At 48.9% G+C, this 21,211-nt stretch overlaps 1 protein-coding gene across 2 annotated transcripts in view; it reads right to left on the reverse strand.

Moving 5' to 3' along the window:
- Positions 1 to 20,716: 20,716 nt before the first annotated feature.
- MTHFS (methenyltetrahydrofolate synthetase) overlaps positions 20,717 to 21,211 on the reverse strand; it is a 47,499-nt gene continuing 47,004 nt past the window's right edge. For both annotated transcript variants that reach the window (XM_028093814.2, XM_028093813.2), the window contains exon 3: positions 20,717 to 21,137. In XM_028093814.2, coding sequence (XP_027949615.2) covers positions 20,908 to 21,137 — 230 coding nt within the window. In that variant the 3' untranslated portion in view covers positions 20,717 to 20,907. The remainder of the gene's footprint in view (positions 21,138 to 21,211) is intronic.

Here is a 21,211-nt window from a genome sequence, read left to right on the forward strand (position 1 = left end):
ACGGGGGAAGGGCAGGGAGAGGAAAGAAGGTGAGGTTCGTGCAGGAAAGACTCAGAAGACCCCGCAGGATGGTGGGGAGTCCACGGGCCAGCGACAGAGCCGGCGAGGGCCAGCACGGGGTGTGCGGAGAGGCTCAGAGCCACACTCCAGTCCTAGGACTGGCTGTCCATAGGATGTCGAGCACACTAGCGGAGGGAGGACAGGAGGTGGCGAGGGACCCCTACAACTCCTGGACCACCACGTACCCCGGTCACACCCCTGCCCGGGATCTGGGTTCCCTGCGGCTCATAACTCCCTGCCTTCTGCACCAAAGCCACTGGAATCACATCACCTCCTCTCCGACTGAAATGCTAGCAAAAGGCCAATCATTTTTCATCTCTGATTAAAATGTCTCAGGATGAAATTGGAAATAATTCAGCAAAGGAAGCTCCCACTCTTGGAGGTGCAGGATGCACACTGACTTCGGCGTGGGTGGCAAGAAGCTGCAGGCACCCTCTCTGCCTATCAGCATATGTGAGGGTTCACTGGGTAGGTGGGCTCCCGGGGGTAACGGGAACATGCTCGGGCAACCAGAGTACAACATTCCTGCTTAGGACTCTCAAGAGCCACCTGTTCAGCTTTTCCCAAGAATGCCTTTGTTGGAGGTACTTGTTAGAACTACAAATTGCCAGGTGTTTCTCCCTAGATCCTGACTCAGTATGCCTGGAGTAGGACCAGGAAATCAGCATTTTTAAACAAGGGTCTCAGGTGTTTCTTATGATCAGGCAAAGAGCTGATTTTTGTCCAGCACTTCTCATATTAAAATTTTGTTAATTTAAAATTAAAAGATTTATTTTTATCTCTCTTAAGATTTTATTTATTTATTTATTTGAGAGAGAGCGCGCGCACAAGCAGGGGAAGCAGCGGAGGGAGAGGGAGAAGCAGGCTCCCCACTGAGCAGGGAGCCCGATGCTGGGCTCAATCCCAGGACCACGGGATCATGACCTGAGCCGAAGGCAGACACTTAACCCACTGAGCCATCCAGGTGCCCCCAAAAGGAGATTTAAAAAACAATACCAAGGAGTTCCATTTCTGCCTATGGCCAACTAACTTACACAGATCAGCTCTTCTCCCAAGAACATATAGAAACTTAAAAAAATCTGTTTAAAAATATCCTAGAGCAATAACATGTGGGAGGTCTTAAGGCAGCTCAGAGATCTCAGAAGGAAATCACAAAGGTGAACCTGATATTCAGCACAGATATTTGCCTTGAAGCATCTGCTGATTCTTAGGAAAAATCTAAAAGCTGAGAAGCTGTGCTTTGTAGGAGCTGGCCAGTGAAGAAGCCAAGGGAAGGAGGGACAAAACAGAACCAGCAGCCAAGAGGCTGCAAGTCCAAGCACAGCCCTTACAGTCCTACCCCTGGGAGAGCAAGAGCGGGGCTCAGGGCAAGCAGGGGGAGCCTGGTGTTCACCCCAAACTTTCAGATGGAATCCAAAGCCCAGCAGAAACAGACCGGTTTGCACGAGGACCAAAGCCTAGCTTCCAATCTGCTCAAGTCCACACTGGGTTACGAAGCTCTGCCCCTCCCTCACTTCCAAAAGCACAAGTGCATCATCCAGACCCTCGAGTCACTTCACAGTTTTCACACATCATGTCTGACAGTCAGTGAGCAAATCACACAATGGGAAATGCAGAAGGCTCAGAACCAAGAGAAAAAAATGGACATAGAAATAGACCTAAGGAGAATCCAATTTGGGAATTATCAAACAGACACTTTCAAAATAAATGTGACAAAGATGTCCAAGAAAATGAAAAACCAGATGGAGAATTTAAGTGAAGAAAATCTATTTTAAAAGATCAATTACAGGGATGCCTGGGTGGCTCAGTCGGTGAAGCGTCTGCCTTCGGCTCAGGTCATGGTCCTGGGGTCCTGGGATCGAGTCCCACGTCGGGCTCCCTCCTCGGTGGGAAGCCTGCTTCTCCTTCTGCCTCTCCCCTGCTTGTGTTCTCTCTCTCTCTCTTTCCCTTTGACAATAAATAAATAAAATCTTTAAAAAAATAAAAGATCAAATACAAAGTCTAGAACTGCAGGATGTAATAACTAGAAGTAAGAACTCTGAGGACAGGTTTGGTTGCAAATTAGTCACAGCTAAAGAAAGGATCAGTGACTCTGAAGACAGGTCAAAAGGGAGTACCTGGGTTGGAAGAACAGAGAGAAGAGGAAACAAGAGATGGGAAATCCTGGAGGGAGGGGGGTACACAGGGTGTAATGGGGCCCTGGAGAGGAAAGAGCAAATGGGACACAAGGAATCTGTATAGAGATAATGTCAGAATTTTCCAAAACAGAAGATATCAAACCATGCATGCAGGAAGTGCTATGAATCCCAAACAGGATAAATACAAAGAATACCACATCTAGGCACATCGAGCAAAACAGCTAAGAACCGAAAACAAACATAAAGGTCTTTAAAAAAAAAAAAAGATTTTATTTACTTATTTGACAGAGAGACACAGCGAGAGAGGGAACACAAGCAGGGGGAGTGGGAGAGGGAGAAGCAGGCTTCCCGCGGAGCAGGGAGCCCGATGCAGGACTCGATCCCAGGACCCCGGGATCATGACCTGAGCTGAAGGCAGACGCTTAACGACTGAGCCACCCAGGCGCCCAACATAAAGGTCTTTAAAAAAAAAAAAGTTAAAAATTAAATTTTATTAATTTATTTTATTTACTTACATTATTTATTAATGACCAATGACACCAGAATCTCTGAGAATTGGGCCAGGACACGGGTGGGTGGGGGGAGGCTGCTTTTTACAAATGCAGGTTCTAGGCCCCTCCACTGGAGGAGACTGATTTGGTCAACTTGGGGCAAGGCCTGTGAACGAGCATGAAATCTTCCACAAGCCACGGAGGTGACTGTGCTGCAGAGGCTCACAAACCAGCCCTCCGCAAACCCCGCGTGTCCTCACCCCTCAGGCCACAGCTCCAGGGAAGCCAGTACATTCTGCAGCCAGGAGGAGGTTTGGGATGCAGCTCTTCGGACTCGGCCCCCAGGGGAGCCCCCGTGCACCATGGGGAGGACAGGCACCCCAGAGCCTGCAGGGACTCATGACCAGGAATGATGGCAGGAAGGGACCGAGATTCCCAGTCACGCATCTGAGACTTTCACAGACCTCCTCGGATTCCAAGCGGGCCCACGGCTACACCATCTGCCCAGCTGTCTGCGTGCCGGGCGCTCTGGTGAGCGCGTACGCATGGTCTCCTGCGAGGTGGACGCTGTCATGCCCCATCCTACAGAGACACGGGGAAGTTAGTCACATACACAAAGTCACAGCAGCCCGTGTGTGGGGGGCAGGATCGGAACCCACAGAGCTTGGCTTCAGAGCCCGAACTTAGGACTCCCACGTTCTGGGGCTCCCCTAACTCCCATCCCCGTCCACCGTTCGCACGCACTCACCCCACAGGCTGACACAGGGCTCTTTGTGTATGTCCCCCGCAGAGTGTTTTTGGTGGTGGGGTGGCCTGACAGAGCTCAGGGGGTCCTGTGCCCCCCATCCTGTGGTTTTAGGAAGGCTCCCTCCTCCCTGTGCTCCTAGTTTCTTTGTCTGGAAAAAGCAGGGATGAAGTACTAGCTCGGGACCGTGGCCAGGATGATGTGCCCTTGAAGGCTGGTCACCCCTCCAAATGCTGAGCTCCAGGCTGTAGCTGACATGGGGTTCTGATGAGCTGGACATCGGGCTCTCCCGGCCCAGACGGCCCCGATGCCTCGTCCGCAGGATGGCACCCGCCGAGGTGCGCGCTCCCCCCCCAGCCGCCCCCACGTTATTGAAGGCTCGCCAGTCTGCACTGGCTTTCCGAAATAGCCCAAGCAGCCACGCGGTCGTCTACAGGGTTTTCAATAAACTTGGAAACCTGATCATCTCATTCTCTGAAATCTCCTTTCTGGTGGCTGATGCTAATGGAATTTTTTAAAACTTATGTGAACTTTAATAAAAGGCTGATAAATTAGACGGTAGAAATAAATGCCTTTACAGGTGATACTAGTACAGGCAGTTCCCATTCTGGGCAAGCTTTCAAGAGAACAAAATGAGGGATGGAGCCCCTGGCTCTCCTTCCCCACCCCCTCCTCACTCGGGGTGGGCTGCCCGGCAGCCTCAGGTGAGTCCCCACACGGTCCAGGACTCTCGCATGGCCCTCAGCTGCTAGCAGGACCTCCCCACTGCACTGCTTTCTACCCGGGAGCACGGGGACCTCCTAACCATGGGACAGAGACCCTTCCCCTGCAAAGGGGCCTGTCCTCCTGACTTCAAGGTGGAGATGTGGGGAAGGGAGAGGACAACAGGTGGGAGATGGAGCTGGACCAACAGAAAGAAAGGACTGAAAGGGAAGGGGGAGAGGAGAGGGCTGGGGAAGCATAGTGGCTGGACCACCCACTCAGAGCCTGAGCAAGGAACATAACCATCCATGGAAGAAAGAAAAGCTCACTGGGAAACTGAGAGAAAACCCAGATGTGGGGGAAGAGGTCAGAGTGCAACAGAACATAGTAGCCAGCCAGTTGACTGTGGGGGGGCCAGCGGGAAGTCACCCTAAAGTGCACTCCTGAGATGGCGCAGAAACCCTGGCCGGCCCGCCCAGCCCTACATGGAAGGAGCTGGTTTCTGCAGCTGTCTTCACCTGGCCCAGAACTCACCGCGGAGGCCCCGGGACCCCTCCTAGCCTCGCTGGCCAGGTCCTGAGGGTGGGGGCCCTCTCCCCAGCATTTGCACCTCAGCGCACTGACTGACCGCCTCTTCTGCACACCCGCAGGCCCGGGCACGGTGCCGAGGTAAGCAGCCACGCCCACACGGAGCCCGGCTCCGGCCCCAGAGGAACTCGCTGGGGGGAGGGGGGGAGGTCGGGAGATGGGGTGCGGGCAGTAAGAGGAACGTGGGCTTGCTTCCAGTCCACAGCCCCCACGCCCTTGGAATCCAATCCTGGCCTCAGTTTCCCCGACTGTGGAACAGGCGTGTGCACCTCACAAAGCTGTGAAAACACCACACGTAACTAGGTGGGAAGCAGCTGCTGGGCTTGGCAGGCTCTGGGGGAAGGACCACCGCCCTCCCCCCACTCCCTCCGGCCTGCTGAGTTTTACGTGAGGGACTGAGAGCGCTGGGTTCAGCCCTTCCCGGCTCCCGCCTTCTGGATCTGGCTTCCCCACAGGAAACAGTGGGCCTGCCCCCCGCCGGGTTCCTGCCGCAGCCGGGGAGAACTGCAGGCGTCTGGCCAGGGGTGCTCGCCACCAGCGGGAGGATGCATGTGTCTAACGCGGGAGGCAGCACTGCGGGGCCCACCTCTAGGCCACACCCTCCCACCCACGACTCCCACGGCCGCCACTTCCCCTGCCCTCCCTCTGAGCCCCTGCCCGTCCCGCAGGACGTCCTAAACTCGGAGAAAGAGAGTCCCGTCTGGTGGCTCTGGGACATAGACGGCACTCCTGAAAAGCCTGCTGCCTACGCAGCTCCCAGGGGCAGCCTCCTTCCATCCAATCCGGCCGAGCTCCTGGTGAGTGATGCACTCTGGTCGGCCTCGGGGAAGGCATCTAGGTTTCATGTCCACCTGTCTCCCCCAGAGTCCTGAGTCACGGCGTCCTGTGCTTAGCCTCAGCCAGCACATTCCAGTTCTTCCTTCAAGAAAACGTCAGATACCGTGACCCAAAAACACCTGCAGGCCTCCTCGGCTGGGGCAGGAGCCCGGCGTGGGGCAGGGGAACACCGTTTCCTGGGGCGTGGCGAGGGGAGTCAGACCCAATGCAAGGGGGTCAGCGTTTATGTCCCCATGATGACCAGGCACGGGGCACAAGCCACCACCAAGCAGGGGCTGTAACTTGGGAGAGAGGACTCTTCAGGCAAGGTCAATTCCAGGGGTGCATCTCAGCTCCGAGCCGGCAGCCACCTCAGCCTGCGAGGGGGCCTGGGCAGCGGGTCCAGCAACCCCCGCTGCTTCCAACATAGCTCGTTTCTCAACATCAGTGTTTGCTTGAAGCAAAAAACCACAGCTGTGGTATTCAGACACAAAGGAGTCTCAGACACTAGGTATCATTTACTTCCTGCTTTCGGAGAACCTCTTCAACAGCGTCTAAAGCAAGGTTTACCCGTCCGCCACGCATCACAGCCATTCGGGAACCCAGAGAACGCGAACCCCCGTCCACGGGCACTTGGCGCAGCGGCTCCGCTGTGGAGCTCGGCTTCAGCAGCCCGTCCGGCCTGCCTGCTTTCTGTCTGCCATGACCACGGGTAAAGGGTGGCAAGCAGGGCTACTCCCTTGTCTGGAGTTCCTGCAGGCTCCACAGTCTCTAAGAGAAGGGACAGTCCGGCTGTTTTAGCCCGGGGTCCCCGAAACACAGGGCCTGGGACAAGGAGTGCACATGGAACGTGCGTTCTGTGGAGTGACCCGGGAAACCGGAGGGAGGACTGAGAACAGGGAGGCAGGAGGGGCGGCTCATCCCAGGGTGAGGTGTCAAGCTGATCACATGCGCGGGCAGAGGTTTGGCGCCGCCAGCCTGGCCATCCCCCAAGGAGCAACTCAGAATGCACCTCAGATGGGCGGAGCAAGATGGCAGAGGAGTAGGAGACCTGGATTTCGTCTGGTCTCAGGAATTCAGCTGAATAGGGATCAGACCATTCTGAACACCTACGAACTCAACAGGAGATCGAAGAGGAAAGTAGCAACAACTCTCTGAACAGAGAAGCGACCACTTACTGGAAGGTAGGACGTGCGGAGAAGTGAATCCGAGGCGATATTCGGGAGGATAGACGGCGGGGGAGGGGGCCTCCGGCGGCCGCTTCTGGCAAGTGCTAGAGCCGCGGAGCACAAAATCGGACCTTTTAGAAGTGGGCTCCGCGGAGGGACGTCGCTGCAGTGGCTAAGCGGGGGGTGGAACCCTCCCGGGACAGTGTGGTCTCAGGACCCTCGGGGTCACAGAAAGACCGGGGGAGCCTGAGTGCGCCAGAGCTCCCAGGGATCGGAGCGGGGAAGCCGGCTGCAGAGACGGAGCCGAGGCGCGGGCTCTCAGCTCGGGGTGGCCATAAACTGTGATCCGCGGCCCAGTCGGGCCACTGCTCCTGCAGCAGGGACCCAACAAGCGGCAGAGCCGGGGAGACTCCCCTCCCTACCCCGGGAGGAGCGGCGCGGGAGCGCACTGCAGGGATCTGCTGGGTTTGGAGACTCCACACGGGGTCGGGTGCCAGACATAGAAACGCTCGGTCACAGGCCGGGTGAGCGCGGAGTGCGGCCGGAGACCAGGGACACGGGAGTGACTGACTGCTTTTCTCTGGGGGTGCACTGAGGAGCGGGGCCCCGAGTTCTCAGCTCCTCCGGGTGGAGATTGGGAGGCCACCATTTTCACCCTGGTCCTCCAAAGCTGTACCGAGAGCTTGCAGGGAACAAAAGCTCCCGAGAGCAAACCGGAGCAGCTTCCTTAGCCCGGACGGACAAGGGCGGGGCAATTCCGCCTCCGGCAAAGACATTTGGGAACCACGGCAACAGGCCCCTCCCCCAGAAGATCAGCGCGAACAGCCAGCCAGCCAAGACCAAGTTTACCGATCAAGGAGAACGGGAGAACTCCAGCGCTAGGGGAATACTGCACATAGAATTCATGGCTTTTTTTTTTTACCATGATTCATTAGTTTTTCAAAGTTAATTTTTTTACCGGTTTTTTTAATTTTTCTTTTTCCCTTTTTCAACCAACATCTTATCAATCCCTTTTTTTAAAAAAACATTTTTTATTTTTCATTTTTAGAGTCATATTTTACCCCTTCATAGTAGTTACCGTTATTTTTGGCATATATATATAAATTGTTCTCTCTTAAAATTTTGAGATACAGTTTCTTCTAACAGATCAAAATATACCCTAAATCACTAGTGTATGGCTTTGTTCTAGTCTCCTGCCTGATCACAGCCTCTGTTTTTTTTCTTTTGTTTTTCTTTTTCTTTTTTAAAATCTTCTTCTTTCTTTTTTCAAACAACTTCTTATCAATCCCTTTTATAAAATCTTTTATAATTTTCATCTTTACACTCATCTTCCATCCCTTCATTGTATCAACCCTTATTTTGTACATATATAAGTCTTTCTTCCTTTAAAATTTTAGGAGGCACTTTTTTCTAACAGACCAAAATACTCCCAAAATCTAGTGTGTGGCACTGATCTATGCCCTAGCCTGATCATATTTGATCATATTCTGTTTTTTTTGTATTGTTCTGTTTTTGTTTTTATCTTTTTCTTTTTGTTTTTTTTTTCAATCTTTTCTCTTTCTTTTTTCTTTCTTTCCCTTTTTTCCCCCTGGTTTCAGGACTTTTCTAATTTGTATAGAGTATATTTGCTGGAGACATTGTTAACCTGTTAGCGTTCTGTTCTCTCATTCATCTATTCTCCTCTGGACAAGATGACAAGACGAAAAAAATCACCTCAGCAAAAAGAACAAGAGGTAGTACCGTCAGCCAGGGACCTACTCAATACGGACATTAGTACAATGTCAGACCTAGAGTTCAGAGTCATGACTTTAAAGATACTAGCTGGGCTTGAAAAAAGCGTGGAAGTGATTAGAGAAACCCTTTCTGGAGAAATAAAAGAACTAAAATCTAACCAAGTGGAAATCAAAAAGGCTATTGATGAGGTGCAATCAAAAATGGGGGCACTAACTGCTAGGATAAATGAGGCAGAAGAGAGAATCAGCGATATAGAAGACCAAATGATGGAAAATAAAGAGGCTGAGAAAAAGAGAGATAAACAACTACAGGATCACGAGGGCAGAATTCGAGAGATAAGCGATACGATAAGATGAAACAACATTAGAATAATTGGGATCCCAGAAGACGAAGAAAGAAAGAGAGGGGCAGAAGGTATATTGGAGCAAATTATAGCAGAGAACTTCCCTAATGTGAGGAAGGAAACAGGCATCAAAATCCAGGAGGCACAGAGAACCCCCATCAAAATCAATAAAAATAGGTCAACACCCCGACATCTAATAGTAAAACTTACAAGTCTCAGAGACAAAGAGAAAATCCTGAAAGCAGCTCGGGAGAAGAGATATGTAACCCACAATGGTAGAAACATTAGATTGGCAACAGACCTATCCACAGAGACCTGGCAGGCCAGAAAGGACTGGAATGATATCTTCAGAGCACTAAACGAGAAAAATAGGCAGCCAAGAATACTATATCCAGCTAGGCTCTCATTGAAAATAGAAGGAGAGATAAAAAAGCTTCCAGGACAAACAAAAACTAAAGGAATTTGCAAACACAAAACCAGCCCTACAAGAAATATTGAAAGGGGTCCTCTAAGCAAAGAGAGACCCTAAAAGCAGCACAGATCAGAAAGGAACACAGACAATATACAGAAACGGTCACCTTTCAGGCAATACAATGGCACTAAATTCATACCTTTCAATAGTTACCGTGAATATAAATGGGCTAAATGCCCCAATCAAAAGACACAGGCTATCAGATTGGATTAAAAAACAAGACCCATCGATATGCTGTCTGCAAGACACTCATTTTAGACCCAAAGACACCCCCAGATTGAAAGTGAGGGGGTGGAAAACCATTTACCATGCTAATGGACACCAAAAGAAAGCTGGGGTGGCAATCCTTATATCAGACAAATTAGATTTTAAAACAAAGACTGTAAGAAGAGATGAGGAAGGACACTATATCCTACTTAAAGGGTCTATCCAACAAGAAGATCTAACAATTGTAAATATCTATGCCCCGAACATGGGAGCAGCCAATTATATAAGGCAATTAATAACAAAAGCAAAGAAAGACATTGACAACAGTACAATAATAGTGGGGGACTTTAACACCCCCCTGACTGAAATGGACAGATCATCTCAGCAAAAGATCAACAAGGAAATAAAGACTTTAAATGACACACTGGACCAAATGGACTTCACAGACATATTCAGAACATTCCATCCCAAAGCAACGGAATACCCATTCTTCTCTAGTGCCCATGGAACATTCTCCAGACTTGATCACATCCTAGGTCACAAATCAGGTCTCAACTGGCACCAAAAGATTGGGATCATTCCCTGCATATTTCCAGACCACAGTGCTTTGAAACTAGAACTCAATCACAAGAGGAAAGTCGGAAAGAACTCAAATACATGGAGGCTAAAGAGCATCCTACTAAAGAATGAATGGGTCAACCAGGAAATTAAAGAAGAATTAAAAAAATTCATGGAAACCAATGAAAATGAAAACACAACTGTTCAAAATCATTGGGATACAGCAAAGGCAGTCCTGAGAGGAAAGTATATAGCAATACAAGCCTTTCTCAAGAAACAAGAAAGGCCTCAAATACACAACCCAACCCTACACCTAAAGGAGCTGGAGAAAGAACAGCAAATAAAGCCTAAACCCAGCAGAAGAGAAATCATAAAGATCAGAGCAGAAATCAATGAAATAGAAACCAAAAGAACAGTAGAAAAGATCAACGAAACTAGGAACTCGTTCTTTGAAAGAATTAACAAGATTGATAAACCCCTGGCCAGACTTATCAAAGAGAAAAGAGAAATGACCCAAATCAACAAAATCATGAATGAAAGAGGAGAGATCACAACCAACATCAAAGAAATACAAACAATTCTAAGAACATATTATGAGCAACTCTATGCCAGCAAATTAGATAACCTGGAAGAAATGGATGCATTACTAGAGATGTATCAACTACCAAAACTGAACCAGGAAGAAATAGAAAACCTGAACAGACCTATAACCACTAAGGAAATTGAAGCAGGCATTAAAAATCTCCCAACAAACAAAAGCCCAGGGCCAGATGGCTTCCCAGGGGAATTCTACCAAATATTTAAAGAAGAATTAATACCTATTCTCCTGAAACTGTTCCAAAAAATAGAAACGGAAGGAAAACTTCCAAACTCATTTTATGAGGCCACCATTACCTTGATCCCAAAACCAGACAAAGACCCCATCAAAAAGGAGAATTACAGACCTATATCCTTGATGAACACGGATGCAAAAATTCTCACCAAAATACTAGCCAATAGGATCCAACAGTACATTAAAAGGATTATTCACCACGACCAAGTCGGATTTATCCCTGGGCTGCAAGGCTGGTTCAACATCTGCAAATCAATCAACGTGATACAATACATTAACAAAAGAAAGAACAAGAATCATATGATCCTCTCCATAGATGCAGAAAAAGCATTTGACAAAGTACAGCATCCTTTCTTGATCAAAACTCTTCAGAGTAGAGGAATAGAGGGTACATACTTCAATATCATAAAAGCCATCTATGAAAAACCTACAGTGAATATCATTCTCAATGGGGAAAAGCTGAGAGCTATTCCCCTAAGGTCAGGACCGTGGCAGGGATGTCCACTCTCACCACTGCTATTCAACATAGTATTAGAAATCCTAGCCACAGCAATCAGACAACAAAAAGAAATCAAAGGCATCCAAATCGGCAAAGAGGAAATCAAACTCTCACTCTTTGCAGATGATATGATACTTTATGTGGAAAACCCAAGAGACTCCACCCCAAAACTGCTAGAACTCATCCAGGAATTCAGTCAAGTAGCAGGCTATAAAATCAATGCACAGAAATCAGTGGCATTCCTATACACCAACAACAAGACAGAAGAGAGAGAAATCAAGGAGTCGATCCCATTTACAATTGCACCCAAAACCATAAGATACCTAGGAATAAATTTAACCAAAGAGGCAAAGGATCTGTACTCAGAAAACTATAAAATACTCATGGAAGAAATTGAAGAAGACACAAAGAAATGGAAAAACGTTCCATGCTCACGGACTGGAAGAACATTGTGAAGATGTCAATGCTACCTAGAGCAATCGACACATTCAATGCAATCCCCATCAAAATACCATCCACTTTTTTCAAAGAAATGGAACAAATAATCCTAAAATTTGTAGGGAAGCAGAAGAGACCCCGAATAGCCAGAGGAATATTGAAAAAGAAAAGCAAAGCTGGCGGCATCACAATTCCGGACTTCCAGCTCTATTACAAAGCTGTCATCATCAAGACAGTACGGTACTGGCACAAAAACAGACACACAGATCAATGGAACAGAATCGAGAGCCCAGAAATGGACCCTCAACTCTATGGTCAACTCATCTTTGACAAAGCAGGAAAGAATGTCCAATGGCAAAAAGACAGTCTCTTCAACAAATGGTGTTGGGAAAATTGGACAGCCACATGCAGAAGAATGAAACTGGACCATTTCCTTACACCACACACAAAAATAGACTCCAAATGGTTGAAAGACCTAAACTTGAGACAGGAGTCCATCAAAATCCTAAAGGAGAACACAGGTAGCAACCTCTTCGACCTCAGCTGCAGCAACTTCTTCCTAGAAACATCGCCAAAGGCAAGGGAAGCAAGGGCAAAAATGAACTATTGGGATTTCATCAAGATAAAAAGCTTTTGCACAGCAAAAGAAACAGTCCACAAAACCAAAAGACAACCGACAGAATGGGAGAAAATATTTGCAAATGACATATCAGATAAAGGCCTAGTATCCAAAATCTATAAAGAACTTATCAAACTCAACACCCAAAGAACAAATGATCCAATCAAGAAATGGGTAGAAGACTTGAACAGACATTTTTCCGAAGAAGACATCCAAATGGCCAACAGACACATGAAAAAGTGCTCCACATCGCTCGGCAACAGGGAAATCCAAATCAAAACCTCAATGAGGTATCACCTCACACCAGTCAGAATGGCTAAAATTAACAAGTCAGGAAATGACAGATGTTGGCGGGGATGCAGAGAAAGGGGAACCCTCCTACACTGTTGGTGGGAATGCAAGTTGGTGTAACCCCTCTGGAAAACAGTATGGACGTTCCTCAAACAGTTGAAAATAGAGCTACCATACGATCCAGCAATTGCACTACTGGGTATTTACCCCAAAGATACAAATGTAGTGATCCGAAGGGGTACGTGCACCCCGATCTTTATAGCAGCAATGTCCACCATAGCCAAACTGTGGAACGAGCCAAGATGTCCATCGACAGATGACTGGATAAAGAAGCAGTGGTATATATACACAATGGAATATTATGCAGCCATCAAAAGGAATGAGATCTTGCCATTTGCAACGACGTGGATGGAACTGGAGGGTGTTATGCTGAGTGAAATAACTCAAACAGAGAAAGACATGTATCATATGACCTCACTGATAGGAGGACTTCTTAATCTCAGGAAACAAACTGAGGGTTGCTGGAGTGGTGGGGGGTGGGAGGGATGGGGTGGCTGGGTGATAGACATTGGGGAGGGTATGTGCTATGGTGAGCGCTGTGAATTGTGCAAGACTGTTGAATCACAGATCTGTACTTCTGAAACAAATAATGCAACATATGTTTAAAAAAAAAAGAAAAAGAAGAAGATAGCAGGAGGGGAAGAATGAAGGGGAGAAGGTGGAGGGGGAGACTAACCATGAGAGACGATGGACTCTGAAAAACAAACTGAGGGTTCTAGAGGGGAGGGGGGTGGGGAGATGGGTTAGCCTGGTGACGGGTATTAAAGAGGGCACATTCTGCGTGGAGCACTGCATGTTATGCACAAACAATGAATCACGGAACACTACATCAAGAACTAATGATGTATCGTGATTAACATAACAATAAAAAATTTTTAAAAAATAAAAATTAATAAAAAAAAAAAAGAATGCACCTCAGAGCCGAGGCTGGGAGAGGAGAGAAGTTACTGCCTGCCTCCCACCCTGTACTGGTCGCGAGCTGCCACTGGGGTGTGAATGCCTCTGTAATTCAGGTTTGCACATGCGCCCGGATGACAGGGTTCTGCAAGGAAGGGGGAGGAGGAGGAAAATGGGGGAAGGGGGAGGGGGAGCGGGAGGGGGAGACAGCAGTGAGGAAGGCCTGATCGTACTTGCCAGCCTGAGCATCATCCGTGAAGCTGACTGCAGCCTCTGGCCAACCACAAGGTAGAGGGGACCAGAGAGCATCGGAATCCGGGCCCAGCTGCACACCTGACATTGCTGGGTCGAGGTACCGGATGTAGCTCTGACGTCAGAGGTCATCTCCACCGGGCATCATCCTCCCTAACTGCAGACAATGGTGTAGGATTTCCGTGGCTGGCCAGAACATTCCAATTTAAGCTGAGCCGCGTGTCTGTCTGTGATATCTGCCTATTCCCATGTTCTCTTTATCTCTGGACCTCAGATTTTAGACCCCTGTAGCATCTCCGTTCCTACAACTTTAGCATGCCTAAGAACCCCCTGCAGTGCTTGTCTTAAATGCAAATCCCAGTTCCCTGCCCCCAGAGATTCTGACTTAGTAGGTGGCCTAATTTAGCAGATAGACCTTAAGTAGGTGGACCTCGCTCTCCAATAGAACGTTCTGTGACAGTGGAAATGTTTAACCCCTGCCCTATTCAGAACGGTAGACACAAGAAATGTGGTTAGTACAACCAAGGAAGTGAATTTCAAATTTCATTTAATTTTAATCTATTTAAATTTTAGAAGCCGTCTGTGACTGGGGCTACCACGGTGAACGGCACAGCTCCGGCCCTTGCTACTCAGAACGCCCAGCACAGGCGGCATTGCCGGGAAAGGTTGTCAGAAATGCAGAATTTCAGGGGCATTTGAGACCTACTGAATCAGCACCCGCATTTTAACCAGATCCCCAGGCAATCTGTCGATAGAGACTGATACCCTCCGGAAAATACCGTGCCTGAGATGGCCCACTGCTGAACCATCCACCGCTAACACGCCTCTCTTGTGGCAGACTGATTCTAGTAGCCAACCGTGTAATCTAGTCCCTACCCGCAATGCCGGTCCCGACGTAATGAGCACTGTTGGTCTGAGAGGAAAAGAGGCGTGTGTCTGTGACGGGAGACATGAAGAGAAGTCGAGGCCGAGCTGGAAAGGGTCCTGCGTGCGTGCCAAGGGTTTGCACTTCACTCGCTGGGCAACAGAACCATCCAGTGCGGGCAAGTGATGCAAGTAATGTTTTATGACAATAACGTGAGGCAACATGGCAGACGGGTGTGTTGGCGGAGGAGGTGATCATGCTAATCTCCACTGTCCACTGGTTTTTGTATTCGGCATCATTTCAGGGAGTAACACTTGCTACCTTATCGTAGCCCTAGATCTGAGGCACAGTAGAAATTTAGGACTTACAACAATGTATCTCTTCCACAGTATCAACATCCGAGCGAGCGGGCGAGTATTGGGATGCCCAGATCTCCAGAATAATCCTGTATTCTTTATCTCTAAGCTTGGGAGCAAATAAAGACTTTCTGCATTTCAGTCCTGAAGAGATTACTTCTCAGTGATAAACCAAATAAATGTTCACCCTTTATAGTAAAGCGAACTCTTTGGGATTTGATTCACCATTGAAACAACTGTTTGCTGCAAAAGCACACTTTTTAAATGTACCATGTTTAAGATTAAAAGTATAAAGAAGATATTCACAGGACACATAATAACCAAAACCATGAAACACGACAGATTTTCCTGCAGATACCTTGTCAGTTGGTATTCACATGTTCTGTTGGGTCAGAATAAACCAAAAATATTAACATTAACCACAAATAACAAAAATTATGATGGAAAACAGTTACTACTGACAGTGGGAAGAGGGATGAAATGAAAAGAAGTGGGAGATTGAGATGGTGTTTCTAGTCTTTTGTCTAGTCCCAGAAATCCCTCGCTGCCCCGCAGAGGGCAGACCCTGGTCAGCGGGGGAGTCTGATGGGGAAGAACGAGAGACGGGTCTGCTGTTTCCCACTGACAGCATTCTGTGACGTGCCCTGTTGTTAAAGACCTAACTGAAGTTACTCCTTCTATGCAAACATCGTCAGCAAAAGAACAGCCCCAAGCAGAGCATCCACATGAAGATGGGGAGACGGCTGCTGGGCCACGGGGGCCAGACATGACGGGATCACAGAGGGGCAGCACCAGCAGGAGATGAGATGCATGCCCGAGGTCAGGGGGGCCAAGGGAGAGCGGGGGCCGTGCAGTCACGAGCCGGCAGCTCAGGCGGGGCCCCTCTGCGGAGTGACAGGCAAGGCCAGCCCTCTAACCCCCGGGCCAAGCGCACGGGCCTTGGTACCCGTGCCTCCACGTGGGGGACAAACCCCAGGAGTGGGCCAGTGGTCCACTGGCATTCGGGAAGAAACTAGAATCTCTCTTTGTATTTGCTTTTTTGTCTTTACAAGACAAGAAGTTTTGCTAAAAGTTCAAATAGAGACTGAGATCAGCCCCTCACTGTGCCTGCCGTCAGAAGTCCCACGTCAGATTGGTACGGGTTTGGGTTCAGGTTAGGGTTCAGGTTCGGGTTCAGGTTAGGGTTCAGGTTAGGATTAAGGTTAGGGTTCGGGTTCGGGTTTGGCTTAGGGTTCAGGGTTAGGGTTAGGGTTCAGGTTTGGGTTCAGGGCTAGGGTTTGGGTTAGGGTTAGGGTTACAGTAGCTGTGCTGGGGGAACAGGATGGGGACATGGGATATTGGTGGGTGGAGGTAGTTCGCCGTCAGCCTAGTTTGGCATCCGATGCTTTTCCTCTAGTCCCGGAAACGAGGATTTACCCATGCAGTACATAGCTCTCACTGAGCCAACCCTCTTAAAATGCATAAGTAGCTTTAAACGACTCTTACAGAGATACAGCAAACCAAGGATTATTCTTCGGAGGCAAGCAGGAATCAGCAACAGTAGTTGATGTTTCTGCTCCTGATTAAAGCTACTCATCAGCTCTACGACAAGGGAAAGCAGTAACATCTGTCTAGAAGGAAGCCCCCAAATCTGAAATTTTCACAAAGATGCTCTAGCAGGAATCTGTGCTCATCACAGTTAATGACGAGCCTCTTCCTACATAAGGAAAAGTGAGAAGCCACCACGGTCAACAGACGCTACAGACCCAGAAGATGAAGATGAACCTCTATGAAGTTTCAGTAATAGCTACTATCTCAAAATACTGATTCTAATACATTTTCAATAATGTTCACTAAATGCAATCATAAATGTTTATAAGTCGTTAAGGAACAAAACACAAACAGGAGCATACCATCTGTAAACACTTGTTCTCATGGCCACAGAAGTATGGGTGAAACTCATGCAACAGTTGGGGAAAAACCCTGGAAAAAAAAAAACATGTTTTACTGGATAACAGGGGGAAAAAACACTGCAGACAATCCAATGACGTAAGTTCTGGAAATAAATTTTTCAGGGTGGGAGTTTGGGTAAAAGGACAGAAGCTTCCAGCAGATCCCAGCTTATGGTCTCATCATGAGAAGAATGAATGAAAGGTTCAGATATTAAATACATCAAAGTCATGAGGAGGATAGGGGTCTCAAAATTAGCTGACATGTTAACAAAGACCATGTTTTGGGACAAATGACCTAAGTCTAGCTGTGACAGGATTCCTCTGGCTGGCATGTGTCTGGAGCAGGGTGGACCCCCATCAAGGCTCAGCCACAGCATCCCCCCATCGTTCACAGACAAGAAATGCACTACGTGATCGACGTGATTCTATCCCATGGAGGATTCTATTCCACAAAACAGAATATTCACAATATTTTAGGCTAGGAGTGACCCATGAAAAATATTTTGGTTCACCTACATTTCTCTGACAATCTCAGGGTGAAATGCTTTTAAAAAGAGCCGTGAAGCTTCAGGATGAGTTTGCATGTACTTTTCACACAAAGGTGAGTGCTCCACATTTTCTGACTTTCCTGTGGTACCAATGGCCACCAGTGGCCCGCTCCCTAAGCATACCGCCACAGAATAAATACACCTGATCTGAATCTCGCAGGGAGAAGTCACGTTCCACCGATGAGACAGAAGGGTCATCTTGCAACACATGGGGCGTGCACTGGAAATGGTGATTTGGAAAATTCTCATCATTCCACGATCGTGCTGCCACAGACCACGTGTGCCACCTGTAAACACCTCCACGTCTGCACAACCAAAACACCTAGGAGCAAAACTGTTCTGACCTGGCTTAAAATCTTTCGAGAGCTTCAGTAAGTTTTGAACCCACGTGCTAACAAAGTGAAAGTGCAGCGTCTTCTGATTAATATGCAGGAATGATCCACATCAAGTCCACGGGTATTTACTAGCCCGATATCAATTAAAAAAGAGAAAAAGACCTCTGCAAAATGGGTAAACAGCATTGAAAATTTTAACAAGTGTAGCAGTGCTTCTGTATGGATCTGCTTATCTCTAGAAGGTATTGTTTTCAGCTATAAAAGCCCTTCAAATTGAAATAAACTGAAATTAGAACCAGACGTCTCAACCATTCCAAGGGGATTAAAATAAGGTTTTCAAAAACAGTAAATTTCCAAAAAATCTCCATCCCTGCTTTCCCTTTTAGAAATTAAGTACATCACAGATTACTGATAATAGACGGTTTCAATTGTTTCTTCCCTTTTATTTGTGCGTGTTTCCTATTGTGCATAAGATGTTATCTGGAAAGCAATTTGTTGTTTATTTTTAAGCATATAAGCCTATATTTGGGGAGGGGGTACCCAGTCATGAGAGATCAGCCCCACTAGGAAGGGCAGGAGGCCAGGAGGGATGATGACCATGAGATGCATGAAGGGGGCCGAGCAGCAAAGACCACGGGACACACACGGACCAGTCCTGGAGGGCCACACAGCCGCAGTAACAGAAACTGTGTTCTAGAATAATCCAGCCCGGAGACAATGCTGAAGGGGCAGAATCTTGGCAGCAGATGGTGGCCAACGCACAAAGCAGCAAGGGCACAACACAGACTGGGCAGCCTGCACGCTGCCCGTCCCTTCCTCGAGAATTTACTGGCTATTATTTTGTGCCGGGGACCGCGGTGAACCACACACTCCCATGACCATGCCCGTGAGGAGCTCATGGGCTCATGCAGGGGATAAGTGTGCAAACACACGATTAAAATGCAGTGTGACCATTAAATGATCTCTGAAAGAGAGAAGTGGAGAACGGGGGCCAGGACCCAGGCTTCTGCATGGGGCCGTCCACACCTAGACACACGCATCACTCCCAGGTTAGCAGGACCGGGTGACTGCACGTTCTTAGTTACATCTGCTGGTGGACTAGACTCTACAGTTTACCTTCTCGGTAAATTACACTCAGTTCTACAGCAGGGCAGCATCGTGGACGGACGTTCAGATCCGGTGGCTGTTCGTCTTCCACTGGACCGTCCCCTCCCCCACGCCCCGAGCACACTGGCTCGCTTCCTGGGTTCGAGGACTTGTCCTCAGCCTCTGCTTATGCCCTGATGGGCGTTACCTGTGTTGTCGGGGTTTTCCCGTTCCCAATACGCTCTGCACAATGACTACCACAAAATCCAGGCCACCAGGGTTACTGTTTCTGGGTGGGAGACCTGTAGCCCTCTGGCCTTCTGGAATCTCATGAAATCTCACATTTTAAAATATTTTTTACTTTTATGTATAAATCACCAAGTCACACATGCTATTATCCAAAGAACATAGATCCATGCTTTAAATGCAACCCTTCTGCACATTCCCTTACCTCATTCTCACAAACTCTCAAACACCAACCGTATGTGCAGGTGTCTACAACGTACAGGAAATGGTGAGCATCATCCCTCCTCTTTGGAGCTCGCGGCCCAGGGAAAGGGCAGACGTGACAACCAACAGTCGATGCGCACGACACAGGGGGACATGGCCAGGGCTCTTTAAACAGGCAGAGCAACACTAACTCTGGGGACGTAGAGGAAGACTCCACACAAGAGGAGACGCCCGAGCTGAGTCTTGAAGGACAGACAGGAGCTTCCGGGTGAACAAAAGGAGAAAGGGCTTCACAGCCGGTGGAGGAAGCTCGCTGACAAGGTGCAAAAGGCAAAGAGACACCCCTGCTGCTCCAGGAAGGGCACAGACGTGAGCATCTGCAGAGGGGGCCCCCTGCAGGAGAAGGCAGCCGGTCACCCCCCGTTACCCACAGGCCCTGAATGGCCAGACTCCCAGATTCATGCTTTGTGAAGTCACTCGGACTGGAGTTTGGGCAACAGGGAAGACAGCGCCAGACTGCAGGCAAGAGAAGCCAGATGGGAGTCTCCTGCCCATTCGGCTCAGAAACGCCGCGAGCCTGGACAAGGGGACGGGGAGGGGAGGGACCCGGCATCAGCGGCACCCCGGAGGCAAACAGCACAGGACCCGGCACAGGCGGGGCGCAGGGTGGGGATGAGAGCAGCGTCTAGGAAGACTCCCGGGTTTCCGGTCACGAGCAAGGCTCCCCCACAAAATCCCTGCTCCCACGCCGGGATGCCATCTGCCGGCGCGCAGCCCACGGCGCATTTCATTTCCAAAGCAAACACCACGAGCAAACAAATAATTTCTAACCGACGGGACATCAGATCTTAAACTCCTAAGTGGCCGACACACAGAGACACACAGAGATGGAGCTAAAGCACTTAAATCGTAAAAGGTTTCAGTCCACGGACCGTCAAAAGCTACAAAGCATCAGACATGGAATCTCAGGGTGAGCAAATGAAGTCATGACAAAGTGCTAGAATATTCCGGGGGAGCTCTGCACACACACACACCGACAGGTCAGTGAACAGTGGCTGAGCCTCCCGAGCCTGCCGAAGCCTGAGCAGGCCCATGACAGGACGCGCTGGAACCGTGTCCACGCGGGGCGAGATCCCCTGGCTCTCCCACTCGGGTGGGACCACAGCACCTCACCAACACGGAGCGAATGCTGCAGAAAGATCCACCCGTCACGTCGATAACCAGCAAGACAGGCTGAAAATCATATGGCCATTGCCTCCATTTTTATTCACGTTCTACTCCTGATTTGGGAAGGTGGTTGAATGTCAGGTGTTCTGCAATTACACTAGAAAGCAGGCAGGCCGCATGCACATGGATGTCCTGAGAGGGGAATGGACACATTCTGCTTTTCTCTGGGACGAAGCCTTTGGCCACAGGCGTCAGGGTTCACATGGACGGCTCTTCATAAAGGACTTCATCCACCTTCATGTCGTTCTCGTCCACGGGGACCTGCAGGCAGATCTGTTCTCGGAAGGCCAAGGCCATGGTGTAGGGCCGCACGTCCTGCTGCTGCAGACAGCGTTTCAGGTACGTGTCATAGTAGCCCCTGCCTCTCCCCAGGCGGTTTCCCTGCTTGTCGAACCCGAGACCCGGCATGAAGATGAGATCGAGTCCCCCTGTGGGAGAGAGGAGCACACGTGAGAGTGTGAATGGTTTCTGAAAGAGACGCACCCTCAGGGGTCTGCGTTCT

Source organism: Eumetopias jubatus, unplaced genomic scaffold (genome assembly GCF_037043125.1).
Source record: "Eumetopias jubatus isolate StellerSeaLion01/CBP00866 unplaced genomic scaffold, mEumJub1_p1.0 scaffold_7, whole genome shotgun sequence".
Taxonomy (NCBI): Eukaryota; Metazoa; Chordata; class Mammalia; order Carnivora; family Otariidae; genus Eumetopias; species Eumetopias jubatus.